Source organism: Odocoileus virginianus, chromosome 24, assembly GCF_023699985.2.
Source record: "Odocoileus virginianus isolate 20LAN1187 ecotype Illinois chromosome 24, Ovbor_1.2, whole genome shotgun sequence".
NCBI classification, from domain to species: Eukaryota; Metazoa; Chordata; class Mammalia; order Artiodactyla; family Cervidae; genus Odocoileus; species Odocoileus virginianus.
In genome coordinates, this window is record NC_069697.1 from 9876488 (window position 1) to 9895341 (window position 18854).

The following is an 18854-nucleotide window of genomic DNA, read 5'->3' on the forward strand; positions in this document are numbered from 1 at the left end:
TGCACAACGAGACTGGCAAAGGAGGCAGTTGGTACCTTGATACTTGAAAATAAAATTGATTTATTTGCCTATGGTGGAAGGAAATTTCTCTTAAAAAGTAATATAATAATGCATTTCTGGTTCCTTTTTGCAGATGTTATGCGTCTTACCAAAACAGTGACTGATGCTAATCACTATCTGAATGCCAAGATGGCATGCCTTATGTGCCCTTCTCAGAAACTGCAGTTTCTCAAACTCCGTGACTTTGCTATGTCTTGGTCAGCTGCTTCACCCTCAGTCAGACATGATCTATCTAGCAGGTTTAGGGGTTACAATTCAATATGGGATTTGAATTGTTCTTACCCATCATGGTGGAAAATTATTACTTCTAATCAGTCTGTCTTTATTACCACTTTCATCCTAATTCTCATGCTCTGTTTTTATATAAGGTTGCCATTACCACCCGGAGCTTTTTCAGGACTCTGGAAGAATCAAGAGGCATTCAAGCATTTATACTTTGAAAAGTTTCCAGTAAGAATTTCATTATTCTTTAAACTCACCTTACGTACTTCTCTGTAGTTTTCTGTAGCTCACTGTAATAACAGTGAGCATTTTACTCTTAGAATCATGGATCACAAAGCTAGCCTTAAAGGTTATCTGGACCAGTTTCCAGATCTCAGAGGGAAAGAATGCCCAAAGCTCAAATGTCTAAATAAGTCATTTTTTTCTGAAAGTTACCAGCCTTTCATTTTAGGAGAGGTTTTGCTAAACTAAAATGTTTGGAGACTTTCTATATGATTTCTTGCATTGGATTCCTCCTCCCAGACTGAGAACATCTGATCAGAACTGGACAGTTGTCGTTAGAACCTCGTTAATGGTAAAGAACCCACCTGCCAGTACAGGAGACATAAGAGACATGGATTTGATCCCTGGGTTGGGAAGATCCCTTGGAGGACGAAATGGCAGCCCACCCCAGGATTCTTGCCTGGAGAATCTCATGGACAGAGGAGCCTGGCGGGCTACAGTCCCTAGGGTTGCAAAGAGTCAAACTCGACTGAAGCAACTTAGCACGCATGCACACCTCCTCTGTATGAGCAAAATTTGAGGAACATTTGCTCTGCTTGCCAGAAATTGCACATTTTTAAAAATCTCTTTGCCTATTATTGGCATTCATTCCTGAGTGCCCTCTGAGTTCTTTATTTTGAAATACAAATACAGGATAAAGACATCCAACTTCTAGTGCTTTGGATAACAAAGAGTGTCTTTTTGCATTCTGCTTTATCATTTACCTGTTACTCTGTGCCAGGGTCATGTGGTTTATGTTTATAATAGTACATAATTGATAATAGGCAAAAGGGTCCCACTCTCATCTTGCTGCTATCTTTTCACCTCTATTTCTTTCCCTTAGAGAAATACCTGGTCCTCATTATACACTGGGTTAAAAAAGAATGAATGATTAGAATTGCATTAAAAAGCAAAGGTGAGTCTAAGTATTTAGCATTCTCTCCTTATTATTTGTGAGTGAAGGACACCTAACCTAATCAACTAGGCAAATGACAAGAATTAAAATAGCTGACTTGAGAAAGACATCTCAGGGTTAAATGACCTCAGTGGCCAAGATTAAGCATGCCCCAAGGGACTGTGGCAGAGAAGATTTGTCTGTAAAATTGACGCCAATAAGCCCCATCTATCTGCCTGATGGGCCCCAGTCAAATCATCAGAGTACTGATGTGATTAATTACACCCTGACAGTGACACATTATATGTGCATGTGGTTTTCAACATGACCACCTTTAGCAAAATTGAAAGCTCCTTCAAAACCTGGTAAACCATAATTTATGATTAAACTAGATATAATGAATCTATACTCTGTCTTGTTACCTCAACCCTTCAACTGAACAGCTCAGAAGGGTTGAGTAACTTGCGCCCTGTTTAGAGTAACAGAGCTGCCCCATAATTTTGGACCCATAATTTCTGGCTCCAGAGCCCATGTTCTTAACTGTATTCTAGATTGCCTTTCTTACAGTAATTGCTATGAGAGGTGCCGATTATTGAGGATTTATGATGTGCCTCAGTCTGCCCTCTTTATACGCTCCATCTCATTTAAGCTTCTCAGAGCCTTATAAGGCATGGTCCATTACCCGATTTAATAGATGAGCATACTGATTCTTAGGAAGATTAAGAAACACAAATAGTGACTTGCCTGAATTTTATCTGGAAGCCCAAGCTCATAATACAGGTATTAATGCAATTCTGAAGCATTAGGGGGAGGAATATTTCTTTCTTTCTAATTCTTATTCTTCTTGATTTTTCATTCTGTTGTGACATCTGAAACTGTACTGCCACTCTGAGTTGACAAAAAAATAAGTTTTATACTTACTATTTAGCTATAATTTCACTGAAGCTCAAGTCCAATCCAAATCTATGTTAAAAAAATTAGTGGTCTATTTTGTAATTTTTAATAGAGAGCTTTAACATCTTTACAAATTAACCCAGAAAATCTATCAAAGAACTACTTTCGCAATACCAAAGCATACTGGAACTATTGAGCTATTACTTCTCCATTAAGAGAAGAAATAGGGTTCGTAAACTTTAAAACTCTCAGTCCAAATGCTTAGCTTCAACATGTATAAGAACATTTTAATTTATTCCTGAATGTCAAGGGAGCAAAGAGATTCTATTACTAGTAAGCTTTCAAAATCAGAAGTAATGGAATTCAATAGGCTAGTTGTGAGAAAGCCAAATGCAAATCTATCATATTTTATATTTTACCAAGATTAAAAATAATTACATTACCTAATACTAGATGCTAATCAGACATTATTTACTCTTATTTTCAGGGGTATTATGACACCATGGATGCTGGGTACATGGATGAAGAAGGCTACGTTTATGTTATGTCTCGAGTTGATGATGTGATAAATGTTGCAGGTCACAGGATTTCTGCAGGTGCTATTGAGGAGGTATTGATGAATATTGGTCTTTTATTCTAGATAGTGCTTAAGGGCATAACTAAGTTAAAGTTAACCCTGAGGTTGTCATTCGACCTGAAAAATGATCGGGCCTTCCTTTGAGGCACAGGCTCGGTGGTCACTCGGGTGTTTGCCTCACCTTCCTTTCTCTCCTGTTCTCCATAGTCCCCTGATTTCTGCCTGCATGATAGACAGGAAGTATAAGCACTTACATATATTTGTAATTTATGGGAGAGTCTGTATACATTTGCACCTCGATCTTTGCTACTTGATTGCTTCAAGCATCTTGATTTGGTCCTGTTTGATAAGCAGGTTTGTATAGTCTTTACTTGGTGTGATATTTAAACATTCTATTGTATTCTAAAATCTTGAGAATTTTCTTCCAAAGTAAATTATACCAAGCCCCTAGAAGAGTGTTCTAAAATGTTCTCTCTTTTTTTTTCATTTATTTTTATTAGTTGAGGCTAATTACTTTACAGTATTGTAGTGGTTTTTGTCATACATTGACATGAATTAGCCATGGATTTACATGTATTCCCCATCCCGATCCCCCCTCCCGCCTCCCTCTCCACCTGATCCCTCTGGGTCTTCCCAGTGCACCAGCCCCAAGCACTTGTCTCATGCATCCAACCTGGGCTGGTGATCATTTACCTTAAAATAGAGTAAAAATGCTCCTTTTTATTGTGTAATGCTTGTGCTAAGTCACTCAGTCATGTCTGACTCGTTGCCACCCCACGGACTGTAGCCCACCAGGCTTCCCCGTCCATGGGATTCTCCAGGCAAGAATGCTGCAGTGGGTTGCTGTCCTCTTCTCCAGGGGATCTTCCTGACCCAGGGATTGGACCCATGACTCCTGTGTCTCTCCTCTTTGAAAGTGGACTCTTTACCGCTGAGCCCCCTGGGAAGCCCTTACTGTGTAATCCTATGAGCTTTTTACTTGTATAGATTCTTGTAACCATCACAAACAAACAGGATGAAGAAAAATTTCAGCACTGCCAAAGAGTTCCCCTCTTTATTCTGACCCTTCCCATGCCTAACCCCTGGGAACCACTAATTTTTTTCTGTTCGTATGTTGTTTTTGCCTTCTCTAGAATGTTGTAAAATGGAATAATGCAGTATGTAACCTTTGGAGGCTGGGTTATTTCATTCGAGATCCATTCAAGTTGTTGTGTGTATCGATAATTTGTCCTTTTATGGTTCTGTGCAGTATTTCACTGTGTGGATGTACTAACCCATTTGTGTTTCCTTTACCATTAAAGGGTTTTTTAAATGCTTCTAGTCTGAGGCAGTTGTAAATAATGCTATTGTATACATTCAAGTTCAAATTTTTGTGCGAAAATTAGTTTTCATTTCTCTAGGTTACATACTAACAGTGAGTTTGCTGGGTTACACTGGTAATTGTGTGTTTGAGATCATAAGACATTGCCAGATGGTGTTCTAGGGTGGCTGTGCCATTTTATATTCCCATGCATAGAGTCTGAGTGTTCCTGTTTCGTCTTATCTTTATTAGTACTTGGAATTGTCATTATTCCTAAGTTTAATCATTCTAATAGACATATAAAGGTATCTCATTGTGCTTTAAATTTGCTTGTCTGTAATGACTAATGCGGCTTGCCTGGTAGCTCGGTGGTAAAGAATCCGCCCACCAACACGGGAGACATGGGCTTTGATCCCTGGGTTGAGAAGATCCCTGGGGAAAAAAATGGTAACCCGCTCCAGTATTCTTGCCTGGGAAATCCCATGGACAGAGGAGCCTGGTGGGCTACAGTCCATGGGATCGCAAAGGAGTCAGACACGAGTGAGCGACCAAACAACAACAACAATGACTGGTGATGTTAGAAACCTTTTCTTGTGTTCATTTGCCATTCGTGTATCTTCTTTGGTGAAGTATCTGTTAAAATCTTCTGCCTATTTTTTAAAAATGAATAAACTCCTAGGGAGTATATGTATATATGTATATATATGATGATGATGATGATCTAGTTGCTAAATTGATTCCAACTCTTGCAACCCCATGGACTGTAACCTGTCAGGCTCCTATATATATATAAACTCTCAATACTGAGCATTAAGGAAAAAAAACCCAATTTTTAAAAAATAGGCAAAAGATTTTAACAGACTTTTTAACCAAAGAAGATACATATATGTGTGTGTATATATAAATAAATATAAATATAAATATATATATATTCTGGATACAAGTCCTATATTTTCTAGTCTCTGACTGGTCTCTTTATTCTTTAAAAGTGCTCTTAATTGTGCTTGCTTGCTCAGTCATGTCCAACTCTTTTGTAACCCCATGGAGTGTAGCCTGCCTGGTTTCTCTGTCCATGGAATTTTCTAGGCACAAATACTGGAGTGGGTTGCCATTTCCTACTCCAGGGGATGTTCCTGACCCAAGGACCAAATGAACTTGCATCTCCTGTGTCTCCTGCATCTGCTGGTGAAGTCTTCACTGCTTAATGAAGTGAAGTGAAAGTTGCTCAGGCGTGTCTGACTTTGTGACCCCATGGGCTGTGTAGTCCATGGAATTCTCCAGGCCAGAATACTGGAGTAGGTAGCCTTTCCCTTCTCCGGGGGATCTTCTCAACCCAGGGATTGAACCCAGGTCTCCCACATTGCAGGTGGATTCCTTACCAGCTGAGCCACAAGGGAAGCCCAAGAATACTGGAGTGGGCAGCCTATCCCTTCTCCAGTGGATCTTCCCAACCCAGAATTAAGCCATCTTAATAAAGCAAAAGTCTAATTCACCATTTTTTTTTCTTTTATGGATCGTGGTATTTATCTAAGAACTCTTTCCTAAGCCAAGATCATATTTTCTTCTTTGTTTTCATCTAAACGTTATGCAGTTTTGCCATTTACCCTTAGTTTTATTGTTTTACATTTTATATCAGTTTACATTTACACTTTGAGCATTTTTTTGTCTATGGTGCAAGGTATAGGTTGAAGATTTTTTTAATATGGGTGTTAATTACTCCACGTGTCATTTGTCGCAAAGACGACTTTCCCCATTGAATTGCCTTTGCACCTTTGTAGAAAATTAGCTGACAATATTTGAGTGGCTCTTTTTCCAGAGTGTCTTCCATTTTTTTTTTTTAATCTCTGTGCTTATCTTTTCACCAATACTTCTCTGACTTGATACTATTGCATTATATAATGTCTAAGAATTGAATAGTGTCCACAGTTTTCAAAATTGCTCCACTTTTTCAAAATTATTGTGAATATCTGTTCCTTTACTTTTCCATATATATTTTAGAATGAGCTTTTCTATAGTTAAAATTAATCCTGCATGGATTTTCGATTGCAGTTGTGTTAGATCTGTAGAAAAATTGTTATCTGGACTATATTGAATTGTCTAATCCATGAATTTCATACACCTCTCTATTTAGTCTTTTTTTTGATGTTTCATTAACATTTTGTGTTTAAGTATGTAGAATATTTTCTTAATTTATATCTAAATATTTATTTTTTGGGGCTACTATAAATAGAAATTTAAAAAAAAATTTGGTTTCCAAATTTTCTTGGGCTTCCCTGGTAGCTTAGCTGGTAAAGAATCTGCCTGCAGTGAAGGAGACCTCGGTTCAATCCGTAGGTTAGGAAGATCCCCTGGAGGAGGGCATGGCAAGCCACTCCAGTGTTCTTGCCTGGAGAATCCCCATGGACAGAGGATCCTGGTGGGCTACAGTCCACAGGGTCGCAAAGAGTCAGACACGACTGAGGACTAAGGATAGCACAGGACAGTGGATATAAAAATACTGTTGACTTTTATGAACTGATATGTATCTTATGATCTTATTAAGTTTGCTTATTAATTCTAAAAATTGTCTGTGTGTATGTATAGATTCCTTGGTATTTCCTGTGTAGACAAACACGTTGTCTCTCATTAGAGATAGTTTTATTGCCTTCTTTTCAACCTGAATGTGTTTTCTTTCTTTCTCTTGCCTTCTTGAACTGGCTCGAACCTCCAGTATAACATTGAGTAAGAGTAATGGTGACAGTTATCCTTGTCTTTTTCCTGATTTTAAGCTAAAAGCATTCACTCTCTTACCATTAAGAGTGATGTTATCTGTAGGTGTTTCTAAAGATGACCTTTATCAAATGAAGAAATTTCCTACTATTCCTGAATTGCTAGGTTTTTTCTTATCTTGAATGAATGTTAAATTTTGTAAAATGCTTTTTCTGCCTCTATTGATATGATTGTATGGGTTTTCTTTTTAAGCCTATTAATATGCTGAATCACATTAATTAATTTTTAATATATTGCTTTTTTAAAATTACAGTAATTTTTCTTGATCTGAAGTCAACTGCTGTGTAGTAAACATTTTTTTTTAATAATGTTAGTATTGTTTATCTTTTCTGTTTTTGATATATATAGATTATTATATTTCCTGTGACCTTCTTGCAGATAACATATAGTTGGGCTTAGTTTTCATTTTAATCCAATTTTACAATTTATATCTCTTAACTGATGCTTTTAAGACCACTTACATTTAAATGAAGTATTGATATATTTATGTCTCCAGGTTTATTATTGGCTTCCTTTTTACTTTTCTCTTTTTATTTCCTTCATGATATATTTTCTCCCTTTTGTTTCCTGTTTTTTTTTTAAGTTATTTATTTACTTTTGGCTGCACTGAGCCGTCACTTGGCATGCAGGCCTTCTCTAATCGGGGCAGGCAGGGCCCACTCCTTGCTGCGGTGCTGGGGCTGCTCCTGGCGGCGGCTTCTCTTGTCGCAGAGCACGGGCTCTGGGCACGGGGACTTAGGAGTTGTAGCCCACGGACTCAGTAGCTGTGGCACACAGACTTGGTTGCTCTGCCCCATGTGGAATCTTGCCCAGACCAGGGATCGAACCCATGTCCCCTGCATCGCAGGCGGATTCTTATCCCCTGCACCAACCAGGGAAACCCCTGTCCCTTCTTGTAGGTCATTTGGTTCCTTTCTGTAACTTCCATTTCTTTGCTGAGAACCTCTCCCTTCATTCCAAGGGTGCTTGCCCATACTTCTGGGCCATGCTGCTGTGGGGTTTTTAATATTTATCTTTGTTAATTTTACCCTTAATGTGTAGATGTGATGTTCTGGGTCAAAAACGGATTTCTTAATGGTAAGTGCTCCCTTTCTCTAGGTCTTATCCCTAGGTGACCCAACAAGAGCCAACGGGAAATTTCTCTACATAAGTAGCCAGACACACTATAGATGAGAGACAAGGAAAATAACTTTTCTCTGCTTATAAAGAGGCAGGAGGCAACTATCTTTCACTCCTCCTAAAGAGGTCTCCTTGGTAACATAATGGCCTGAATCCAAACTCCAGCTCTTTGATATGTACATAACATCTCTCCAGGAGGCAGATAGCCCTGTGTGTCTCAACTTTTATAACCTAGCAATGTTTCCAACTTCTAAAACTGTTTTTTTTTTTTTTTTGACATGTAAATGCCAAGGAAGATAGTGAGCCAGTCTCCTCAGCACCTTATGAGTTTAACCTAGGGATCTAGTCTGTGCTTGCATGCAAAGTTGCTTCAGTCTTGTCCAACTCCTTGCGACCCTATGGACTGGTGCCCATGAGGCTCCTCTGTCTGTGGGATTCTCCTGTCAAAAAATGTTGGAGTGAGTTGGCATTTCCTCCTCCAGGGGATCTTCCTGACCCAGGGATAAACCAGCATCTCTTAAGTCTCCTGCATTGGCAGATGGGTTCTTTACCACTAGTGCCACCTGGAAAGCCCCAGGGATCTCGTCTAGGCTGTAAGCATTGTGTAGCCCAGGAAAATTAGAAAATTTTATTATCCTGTCATATCAGAGCAATTAACTAAACCAACAGCTATGGATCAAATTCTCAAAGCATTTGAAGAGTCTCAGAAGGCTAGGTTTTTTATAGGAGCAACGAGAAATCTAGACAAGTTTTATTTCCCTGCACTGGAGGGGTCCCTAGCCTCCAGGGTCTAATGCCTGATGATCTGAGGTGGCACTGATGTAATAATAATAGAAATAAAGTGTACAACAAATGCAATGTGCTTGAATCATCCTGAGACCATCGCCCCTTCCCCCCGCCCCTGTTCCATTGAAAAATTGTCTTCCATGAACCAGTCGCTGGTGCCATAATGGTTGGGGAACATTGCCCTACAGATAAAATAGCTACATTAAAATTTTCATCTGGTATTTCTAATACTTGGATCATCTTGGGTTTGGCATTTGTTGAGCATCTTTTTTAAAGAGGTGTTTTTTCTTTTTTAAAGAAGCTCAGTTCAGTTCAGTTGCTCAGTCATGTCTGAGTCTTTGTGGCCCCATGGACTGCAGAATGCCAGGCCACCCTGTCCATCATCAACTCCCAGAGTTTACTTAAACTCATGTCCATTGAGTCAGTGATGCCATCCAACCATCTCATCCTGTTGTCCCCTTCTCCTCCCACCTTGAGTCTTTCCCAGCATTAGGGTCTTTCCAAATAGCCAGTTTTTCACATCAGGTGGCCAAAGTATTGGAATTTCAGCTTTATCATCAGTCCTTCCAATGTCTATTCAGGACTGATTTCCTTTAGGATGGACTGGTTGGATCTCCTTGCAGTCCAAGGGACTCTCAACAGTCTTCTCCAACAACACAGTTCAAAAGCATCATTTCTTTGGCACTCAGCCTTTTTTACAATCCAACTCTCACATCCATCATGTGACATGACTACTGGAAAATCCATAGCTTTGACTATATGGACCTTTGCTGTGAAAGTAATGTCTCTGCTTTTTAATATGCCGTCTAGGTTGGTCATAGCTTTTCTTCCAAGGAGCAAGCATCTTTTAAGTTCATGGCTGCAGTCATCATCTTCAGTGATTTTGGAGCCCAAAAATATAAACTCTGTCACTGTTTCCACTGTTTTCCCATCTATTTGCCATGAAGTGATGGGACCAGATGCCATGATCTTAGTTTTCTGAATGTTGAGCTTTAAGCCAACTTTTTCACTCTCCTCTTTCACTTTAGTCAAGAGGCTCTTTAGTTCTTCTTCACTTTGTGCTATAAGGGTGGTGTCGTCTGCATTTCTGAGGTTATTGATATTTCTCTCGGCAATCTTGATTCTAGCTTGTGCTTCATTCAGCCCAGCGTTTTTCATGATGTACTCTGCATAGAAGTTAAATAAGCAGGGTGACAGTATCAGTTCAGTTCAGTTCAGTTCAGTCGCTCAGTCGTGTCCGACTCTTTGTGACCCCATAAATTGCAGCACACCAGGCCTCCTTGTCCATCACCAACTCCCGGAGTTTGCTCAAACTGACAGTATACAGCCTTGAAATACTCCTTTCCTGAGGTGTTTATGTTTTCTGAATTCTTTTTATGTCCCGTAATTTTACATTATGATATTCTGGATCCTTTTAAAGTGATCTGGATTTATGTTCCTGTGATTGTTTCTTTTAGCAGATGGTCAGCCCAGTTGAGATCAGACCACATGTCCTTACTCACTTTCTGTGGATTGTGATTCCAGGGTCAGTCTTGTTTTCAAAGCCTTTACAGTGCTATTCTGGTCCATCTCACTGTGTCTTTCTCCCAGAGGCCAATCTGAAACTCACATGCTCAGAATTTTTGTTGTGCTGATTCTGGTGGGATTCATGCATGCACAATTTTGGGAGTAGGCTCAAGACATCATACTCAGATTTAAAGTATCCCTTTTTTAGCTCCTTTCTCTCGGCAACCTTCTCCTTTTGGTTCTCAGGGCTGTTACTGTTCTACTCAGTATAAAGTCAGGGCTTCAGCCTCCTGGCAGCCCTCCCAGGGATCAGTCCTGCAGAGTGTCCCTGAGGGGAGGAAGGAACTCGTCTCTTTGCTAGCACGTGCCTAGCATAGGACAAAGGGATAAACAGAGATCCACTCTCAGGGACTGGATGTTCACTAGTGGGGAGGGCAACTGATACCAGATCTTCCCGGGCTCTCCTGGTGTAGCATAGGGGAGCACCTGGGGCTCCGGCCCCAGGATCTGCTGCATAGTGATCGTGGAGAAGGGAAAGGACATGAATCTGTGGCTGTGTTCACCTGGTAAGAGGTGTGGAGCGTCTCCAAGGTCACTACATCTCTACAAGAAGGAAGAGGGGCGCCACTTCTCGGTTGGTGGCCATCGGGGTTGAAGTAGGGAGGATAAAAACCAAATGATTCTGTCTCCAGCTGCTTTGCTTCTTTTCCTATACCTCTGCGTAGACCCTGCAAGCATTTCTAGGGCTTTTTCTGTCTGCAATTACCCATATTTGGGACTGCTGTAGAACCCAAGCCAGGATATATAGGAGGCAAAACCAACAAACCATAACCACAACAAAACCCAAAAGCTTCTGAGCAGGCAGAAAACAGGGGACTGAACCACCGGGTTGCCTCTCAAGTTCCGATGGAGTCTTCTTACACAAGTTATGGCCCAGAGTATTCCATTGCAAGTAGTGGAAGTGATAGGGTGGAATGTGTCTACTCTGTTATTCTGAAGCCAAAGCCATACTAATTTTTGAATGAAATGGGGAACACTGCCATATAGATGAAAGAAAATGCTTAAAATAGTATAATTGATAATGCAGTATAATCAGAGTATGCAGAAATATACTTTAGTTCTCCTTTCTCTACTTAAAAGATGGTCACTTTCTCTAAAGGTTATACTTCAGCTCAGACTTAATGACTTAACACTACTTGTCATGTAGGCCTTCTTTCCTCTTAGTGACAGTCAGTGTGATATTATTTGAGTAAAAGGAAATAATTTTATAACATACTTTGGAACATGTGACTTTTACCTGCTATTATAATATTGTCTTGTTTTTAACCAACTGTGAATTTTGTGATAACCTGAAATTGAAATTTACGCTTCATGTATTTTGGCGTGTTGACAAAAGGTGGTTCCGGGTGCACGAACTTTTAATTCCTTATTCACAGATTACCTCCAGCATTCACCTGCATTTCTGCCAGACTCAGCTGATCAAAATACAGAGCTTACGTATGCATAACTCTTATCAGTCAAAATTCTTAGTTCTCTTTTATTTTTGGAATGAAAAATGCCAACTTATTCATATATATATTGTGCTTTAATATGTTTCTACTGACATGCTTCTCACTGTATGTAACAGCAGTCAGGCAAGCAGAAGATAGGCGGTTAAAAATAGCAAAATTGAAAAAAAAAGGACAGGACCCATGGCATCTAATAATTTCGCCGGTGGGTCTTAAGAGTACTTATAGCTCACAACAGGGCAGCTCTCAGGGTTAAGCCTTCTTGGGATGAATGTCTCCCTTCATATGAATGAAATGATTCTCTTTACTGCATATTTATGTCTAATAAGGAAATTATTAATAATATCTTAATTCATATCAAGTTTGTCTTCTCCATATTAGAATCTATTAGAGTGTTGTGAGCCAGGATTTTTACTGGCTTTTTCCTGGCCCCTAGGAAAATTGCTTAACAAATTGATAATATGTGTTCGAGATGTTTATATTGATGACATCACCAGCTTTTACTACAGTGGCCCAAGTTTTATCCTTAAATGCTTTTTCAGGATGCTCAGCAATGAATACTGGATTCTACTCTAATTTTTTGAAATAGGACTTGAGTGTCCTAATCTGCTGGGAGTAATACTTGTAGAAATAAAAATACTATTGTTTTTATATACAGTGAAAATATCTGAGCTTTTTTAATTTCCCATGGTACCATTTGACAGTTTATTACCTTATATAAGGCTAAATCAAAGAGAAATTCTACTAAAATGACTATATAAAAAATATATCAGGGAACTATTAATATGTGTCTTTCTCTTCTCAACATTGTTGTTTAGTCGCTAAGTCATGTCCTACTCTCCTGTGACTCCATGCACTGTTAAGTCTGCCAGGCTCCTTGGTCCATGGGGTTTCCTAGACAGGAATACTGGAGTGCCATTTCCTCCAGGGGATCGTCCTGACACAGGGATTGGACCTGTGGCTCCTGTATTACAGGCGCATTCTTTACCACTGAGCCACCAGGGAAGCCCCACCATAAGAAAAGAGAATTCTAGGATGGCTTTTAGAAATTTAAGAGGACATTATTCTTGCAGATCTCAATGCATGCCTTCTATAGATACTAAGTAATAAGCAAATCTGTTTTGAACAGTTGATCTTTGAAAGCCTAGCATCTAGCTGGACAGTAGGGACTTCTGGTAGAAGTTCAGGGTATTCTTAAAAAAGTTGTGTTCTTAATCTCCTAGTTCAGGTCTTATGAGCCCACATTACTAGGAGTCAGTGTGGTCCTTCTGCTTAGCTCTCTTTTACTTTTGAGAACAGATCTTTTCATGCAAAGACATCTGCAGGGAGCAAATTGGGCTCCCCGATTTCATTCTTTTGCTTGTAACTTAAGTTTTAGTTTGTTAAAGAATCCTAGGAGTATCCTTGGGAACTTGGAAATCTGATATTAAAATACTGTTTTTAAAGCCTAGAGCTTCCCTAGTTGCTTCAGACGGTAACGAACCTGCCTGCCATTCAGGAGACCCAGGTTTGATCCTTGGGTCCAGAGGATCCCCTGGAGAAGGGAATGACTACCCACTTCAGCATTCTTGCCTGGAGAATCCCATGGGGAGAGGAGCCTGGAGGGCTACAGTCCATGGAATCGCAGAGTTGGACATGACCCAGTGACTAACATTCACTTTCAAAGCCTAGGGGAGCGTTCACATAAAATTTGCCCTTTGTTCTGACCAAACTGCCACTGTTTGTTTTTCCAAGTTAGCTATTTTGTTTGCTATTTTAGGAATGATTTCATCAAGATTGGATATATTTCTATAAAGGATGCATTCAACAAAGATGCCATGCAATTTCATTTCCACCCAATATTAAAGGGATATTGATTTAAATAGTTGTGAAATTGCTGAATAGTTTTCTAGGCACTGTATGAATATTGATGATGTGGAAGCTGACAGTTTTCTAGATCACTCCAGTATCAGAGCAAAGAAAACAACATTCCTCCTTTTTCTACTGCAGAGACAATCTTCCACTGTAGAGTGGCTCCTTGCATCTTACCAGGGTGCTTGATTTAAACTAATTTTTCTAAAATTAAAATATCTAAAGCATAATTGAGAAACCTGTGTAATTTAGCCAACTAAAACCCTAAAATTCATTAAAATTTACACAAAAATGGCAGTACCCCAGAAACAAAGAAAGACCATTTGTTACCATAGCATTTATGTGCTCAATTTGGGCAAAACAATCACCTTTTAAGTTGTATCACATTTTGGGTACTTGAGTGCCAGATCACTACAGATGCTTCATGGGTTTTATATGGAGGGAATATATGAATGTGGCTTTTGATTTTTCCCCCTCTGTAGGACATTTGGTTGGCTTCTGTCTCTTAAATGTTGCCAAGACATATTTTGATGCTTTTCTTTTTAACGAGTCAGTTGTTGAAATTATTATTTGGCATGCAAATACTGTTTGTGGAGCCAACATAGAAAGCTGCCTCCTGCCTGTATGGCATCTATTTAGCACTGATAGATTAATATAATGTTGTATCCACTATAATGAACTTTATTTACAGATGATGTGGAATTCTGGAAAACGACATGTTTGTCACAGATTTTTAAGACTTTGTCCTCAGTCTGCAAAAACGGGATGCTTTGATACTACAATTGTATTATATATTACTTCTGATTTTAAAATACTCTCAGCCCTTATAGAAAAACCAGTCAGCATTTTCCCATCCTATTCTAAAAATACTGCAACTGAGGATGGAAATTAAAATAACAAGGTGAAATAATAGCACATTAGAAGTTTTTTGTTGTTCAATTCAGTTAGAATCACAGTCATACTGGATAGGTGACAAATATCTGGATGTATGATTTTTTAAACGGTGATTTAAACTAAAACTTTAAAAACTCAGGTATAGAAACACCAGTGAACACTTCAGTAAATGAGTTTTTGACAATTAAAACTCTGGTTGGCCAGGTTAAGTTATTTTTCTCTATCCACGAAGGGAGTCTTAAATTGGAATGAAAGTCTTAAATTGGACCTAGCAAGTCAATGTCCTACGTGCTATCGAGAGGGTATTGTCTTCCATGATCGGCGACTGTCAATACGAGCTGCCCAAACAAAACTCTCGCAGTTAAATGTGTCTCTACTCTTAACATATGGACTGAAAAGTAAATAAGACCTTAACAAATGGGAAAGCTGTTGGAAACATTTTCAGAGTTCGTGCTGAAGCAGTGAGAGAAGGTGGTATTTTATCATCTGCATGGTGTGTTTTGCAGAAGCTTTTGAGTCTGTACCAACTGAAGGAGAGGGTGTGGACACATTTACCTCAGCAATGAAGTTAATAAAACAATAGTGTAAAAATAATTTATTTAACTCATACTATCCAGAGCACTGTAGGAGTCAAAAACTATATGGATGGCAAGCCTCACCACTGAATATCTCACAATTGATGCTAGTGATAGGATATGGGAAATGCTGATTTGCATGCTTAATTATGGGCAGTGTGTGACAGTCCGCTGGGCCTGTACCAGACGTTCTAGCAGTTCATCGAGGCTTCTAGGAGTTTGGAGAAGAGAAAGCTCATTTTCGGCTTGGACTAATTTTTAACTTTTTTCTGTGAAAGTTAGGGGTTTTTAGTGGCATGTCAAGTTTTGTTGGTTCTTCTCCTCCCTCTCTGAGTGTAACTTTTTAGTTGAGTTTGTCAGCCTTTCCTTCTTCATATGGCCATTAGATATCAGAGTTCTTTTAGGCTTTTGCCCTTTTTTCTCCCTGCTTTGTCCCCAAATAATCTCATCCATGTCCATAGCTTTCATGATCATTAACTGCATTCAGATACACATTTTAAGGTAAAGACTCTCTTCAGACCCAACTGCCTCAACTTGGATATCTTTAAAAGTACTTCAAATGGAATATTTCCAAGACTTTAACACATGATTTTTCCTCCCAAGCTTAGCCCTCCACTAGCATTTTCTGGCTTAGAAAATGACACCAGCTATTCAAGCCAAAGCCACAGAATCATCTTTAACCCCTTTGACTTCTTGCTTCATATCCCATTTATCATCAAATTTTGTCCATTTTACCTCTAAAAAAACCCCTGGATCTTTTTATAGCCCCTCCTATGACCCCAGCCTACTCTTACAGCCTCTCTGGGATCTGCCCTGTGTAAACTGTGGCGCCCCCATTCAACACCCTATGTTTATTCTTCACGATGAGACCAAAGTAAGTCTGTGTTTTTCAGAATCCACGCTGAGGTGAAAGAAGCCAATTGGTAAAGGCTACGTATTGTACAGTTCCAAATATATTAATGTTCTGGATAAGAACTTTGGAGACAGTAAAAAAGATCAGTCGTTGCCAAGAGTTATTGAGAAATGAGGGATGAAGAGGCGGAACATGGGATTTTTAGGGCAGTGAATGTACTCAGTAGGATACTGTAATCATGGCTATGTGGCATAAAACCCATGAAGTGTACACCAAGCCCGATGTCAGCTCTGGAGTAGGGTGATAGTGGTGTTGGTGGTGGCTCCCCCACTATAATGACTGTACTGCTCTGGTGAGGGATTTTGCTGACGTGGAGGTTGTGTGTAAATGGGACAGGAGATACTTGGGAACTCAGGACTTTCTGCTCAGTTTTGCTATGAATCTAAAACTATTTTGAAAAAAAATAAAGTCTTAAAAAAATCCATTCTGATCTTGCATAGGCTCCTTACCTCCTGAAAGTGCTTTACCACCTTCCAATGCTACTAAAGGGAAACCCCACTGGCTCGGGAAGGAACCCGCTTGCAATGCAGGAGACTCGGGGGACAGGGGTTTGATCCCTAGAACAGGAAGATCCCCTGGAGGAGGGCATGGCAACCCACTCAGTAGTCTTGCCTGGGCAATCCCATGGACAGAGGAACCTGGAGGGCTACAGTGCCAGGGGTTGCAAAGAATCAGAGGTGAATGAACACAGACAATGCTACTAAAATAAGAAAATCCTTCCCAGGCACAGCCCTTTTCCTGCCTCTGTAGCTGCGTTTCCTCTCCCACCATCCTCACTTTTGCTCTAGGCTTTCCAGAGAACAAACTGCTGACATCCACCAGGTCATTGAAAAAGCAAGAGAGTTCCAGAAAAACATCTACTTCTGCTTTACTGACTATGCCAAAGGCTTTGACTGTGTGCATCACAACAAACTGTGGAAAATTCTGAAAGAGATGGAATACCAGACCACCTGACCCACCTCTTGAGAAACCTGTATGCAGGTCAGGAGGCAACAGTTAGAACTGAACATGGAACAACAGACTGGTTCCATATAGGGAAAGGAGTACGTCAAGGCTGTATATTGTCACCCTGCTTATTTAACTTATATGCAGAGTACATCATGAGAAACGCTGGGCTGGAAGAAGCACAAGCTGGAATCAAGATTGGGGGGAGAAATATCAGTCACCTCAGATATGCAGGTGACACCACCCTTATGGCAGAAAGTGAAGAAGAACTAAAAAGCCTATTGATGAAAGTGAAAGAGGAGGGTGAAAAAGTTGGCTTAAAACTCAACATTCAGAAAACTAAGATCATGGCATCCAGTCCCATCACTTCATGGCAAATAGGTGGGGAAACAATGGAAACAAGGACAGACTTTATTTTTGAGGCTCCAAAATCACTGCAGATGGTGACTGCAGCCATGAAATTAAAAGATATTTGCTCCTTGGAAGAAAAACTGTGACCAACCTAGACAGCATATTAAAAAGCAGAGATATTACTTTGCCAACAAAGGTCCATCTAGTCAAAGTCTTGGTTTTTCCAGTAGTCATGTATGGATGTGAGAGTTGGACTATAAAGAAAGCTGAGCACTGAAGAATTGATGCTTTTGAACTGTGGTGTTGGAGAAGACTCTTGAGAATCCCTTAGACTGCAAGGAGATCCAACCAGTCCATCCTGAAGGAAATCAGCCCTGAATACTGATTGAAAGACTGATCCTAAAGCTGAAACTCCATTACTTTGGCCACCTGATGTGAAGAGATGACTCATTTGAAAAGACCCTGGTGCTGGGAAAGATTGAAGGCAGGAGAAGGGGTTGACAGAGGATGAGATGGTTGGATAGCATCACCGACTCAGTGGACATGAGTCTGAGTAAACTCCAGAGTTGGTGATGGACAGGGATGCCTGGCATGCTGCAGTCCATGGGGTCGCAAAGAGTCGGACATGACTGAGTGACTGAACTGAACTGAACTTCCAGCCATACTGATCTCCTTTATATTTGAATGGTACATGCCCAGCGCTTCCCTTGGATTTTGGCCCTGTCTTCCTCTTGGTCTAATCACTCTGCCTGCTCAGTTGCTTGGTCTTGTCCAGCTCTTTGTGATCCCATGGGCTGTAGCCCCCAGGTGCCTCTGTCCATGGGATTTCCCAAGCAAGAATCCTGGATCAGGTTGCCATTCCCTTCTCTGGGGGATCTTCCTGACCCAGGGATTGAACTCAGTTCTCCTCCTTCTTCTGCATTGGCATGAGGGGTTCTTTACCACTAGCGCCACCTGGGAAGCCTTCCTTTCTAAACTGCAAGTAGTATGAAGACAGTACCCAGCCTATTTTTGCTCACCACCAAGCCTACTGCAATATAGGGGTTTGGAGGTTAGGAGGTATTCATAGATGTTTGCTGAAGAAAGAATGGGAACTGCCACACCAACCCTTGGTTACAAGTTTGCTTACTGTTTTCTCCAGCCATTGAGGGTTTGGAGTCACTGAAATGTATATCACACAACTCCTCTAGGAGAGAAGCCCCATAAATGTAGTGAGTGTGGGAAAACCTTCCTTGAAAACTCAGCCTTCTATGGGCACCAGTCGCTTCCCACAGGGGAGAAGTCGTAAGAAATGTATATTAATCTCATGGAAAAGAAATTTTTGAACATTCATTTTTAAAGGTCCCATCACAGCAGAATGGTGTTTTTTTTTTTTAATCCTAAGTGCCTGTATTTCATGTGGTTACTCTATTCTGTGGGTTCTTATGA

The 18854-nt window shown here is 40.1% G+C and overlaps 1 protein-coding gene across 5 annotated transcripts in view; it reads left to right on the forward strand.

Moving 5' to 3' along the window:
• The window catches only part of ACSS3 (acyl-CoA synthetase short chain family member 3), a 247922-nt gene that overhangs the window by 139620 nt on the left and 89448 nt on the right, over positions 1-18854 (forward strand). For all 5 annotated transcript variants that reach the window (XR_011483185.1, XM_070454281.1, XM_070454280.1 and 2 more), the window contains exons 12-13: positions 429-510; positions 2820-2942. Coding sequence is in view for 4 of the 5 variants with exons in the window: in XM_070454281.1 (XP_070310382.1) it covers positions 429-510; positions 2820-2942 (205 nt within the window). In the remaining variant the exon portion in view is untranslated. The remainder of the gene's footprint in view (positions 1-428; positions 511-2819; positions 2943-18854) is intronic.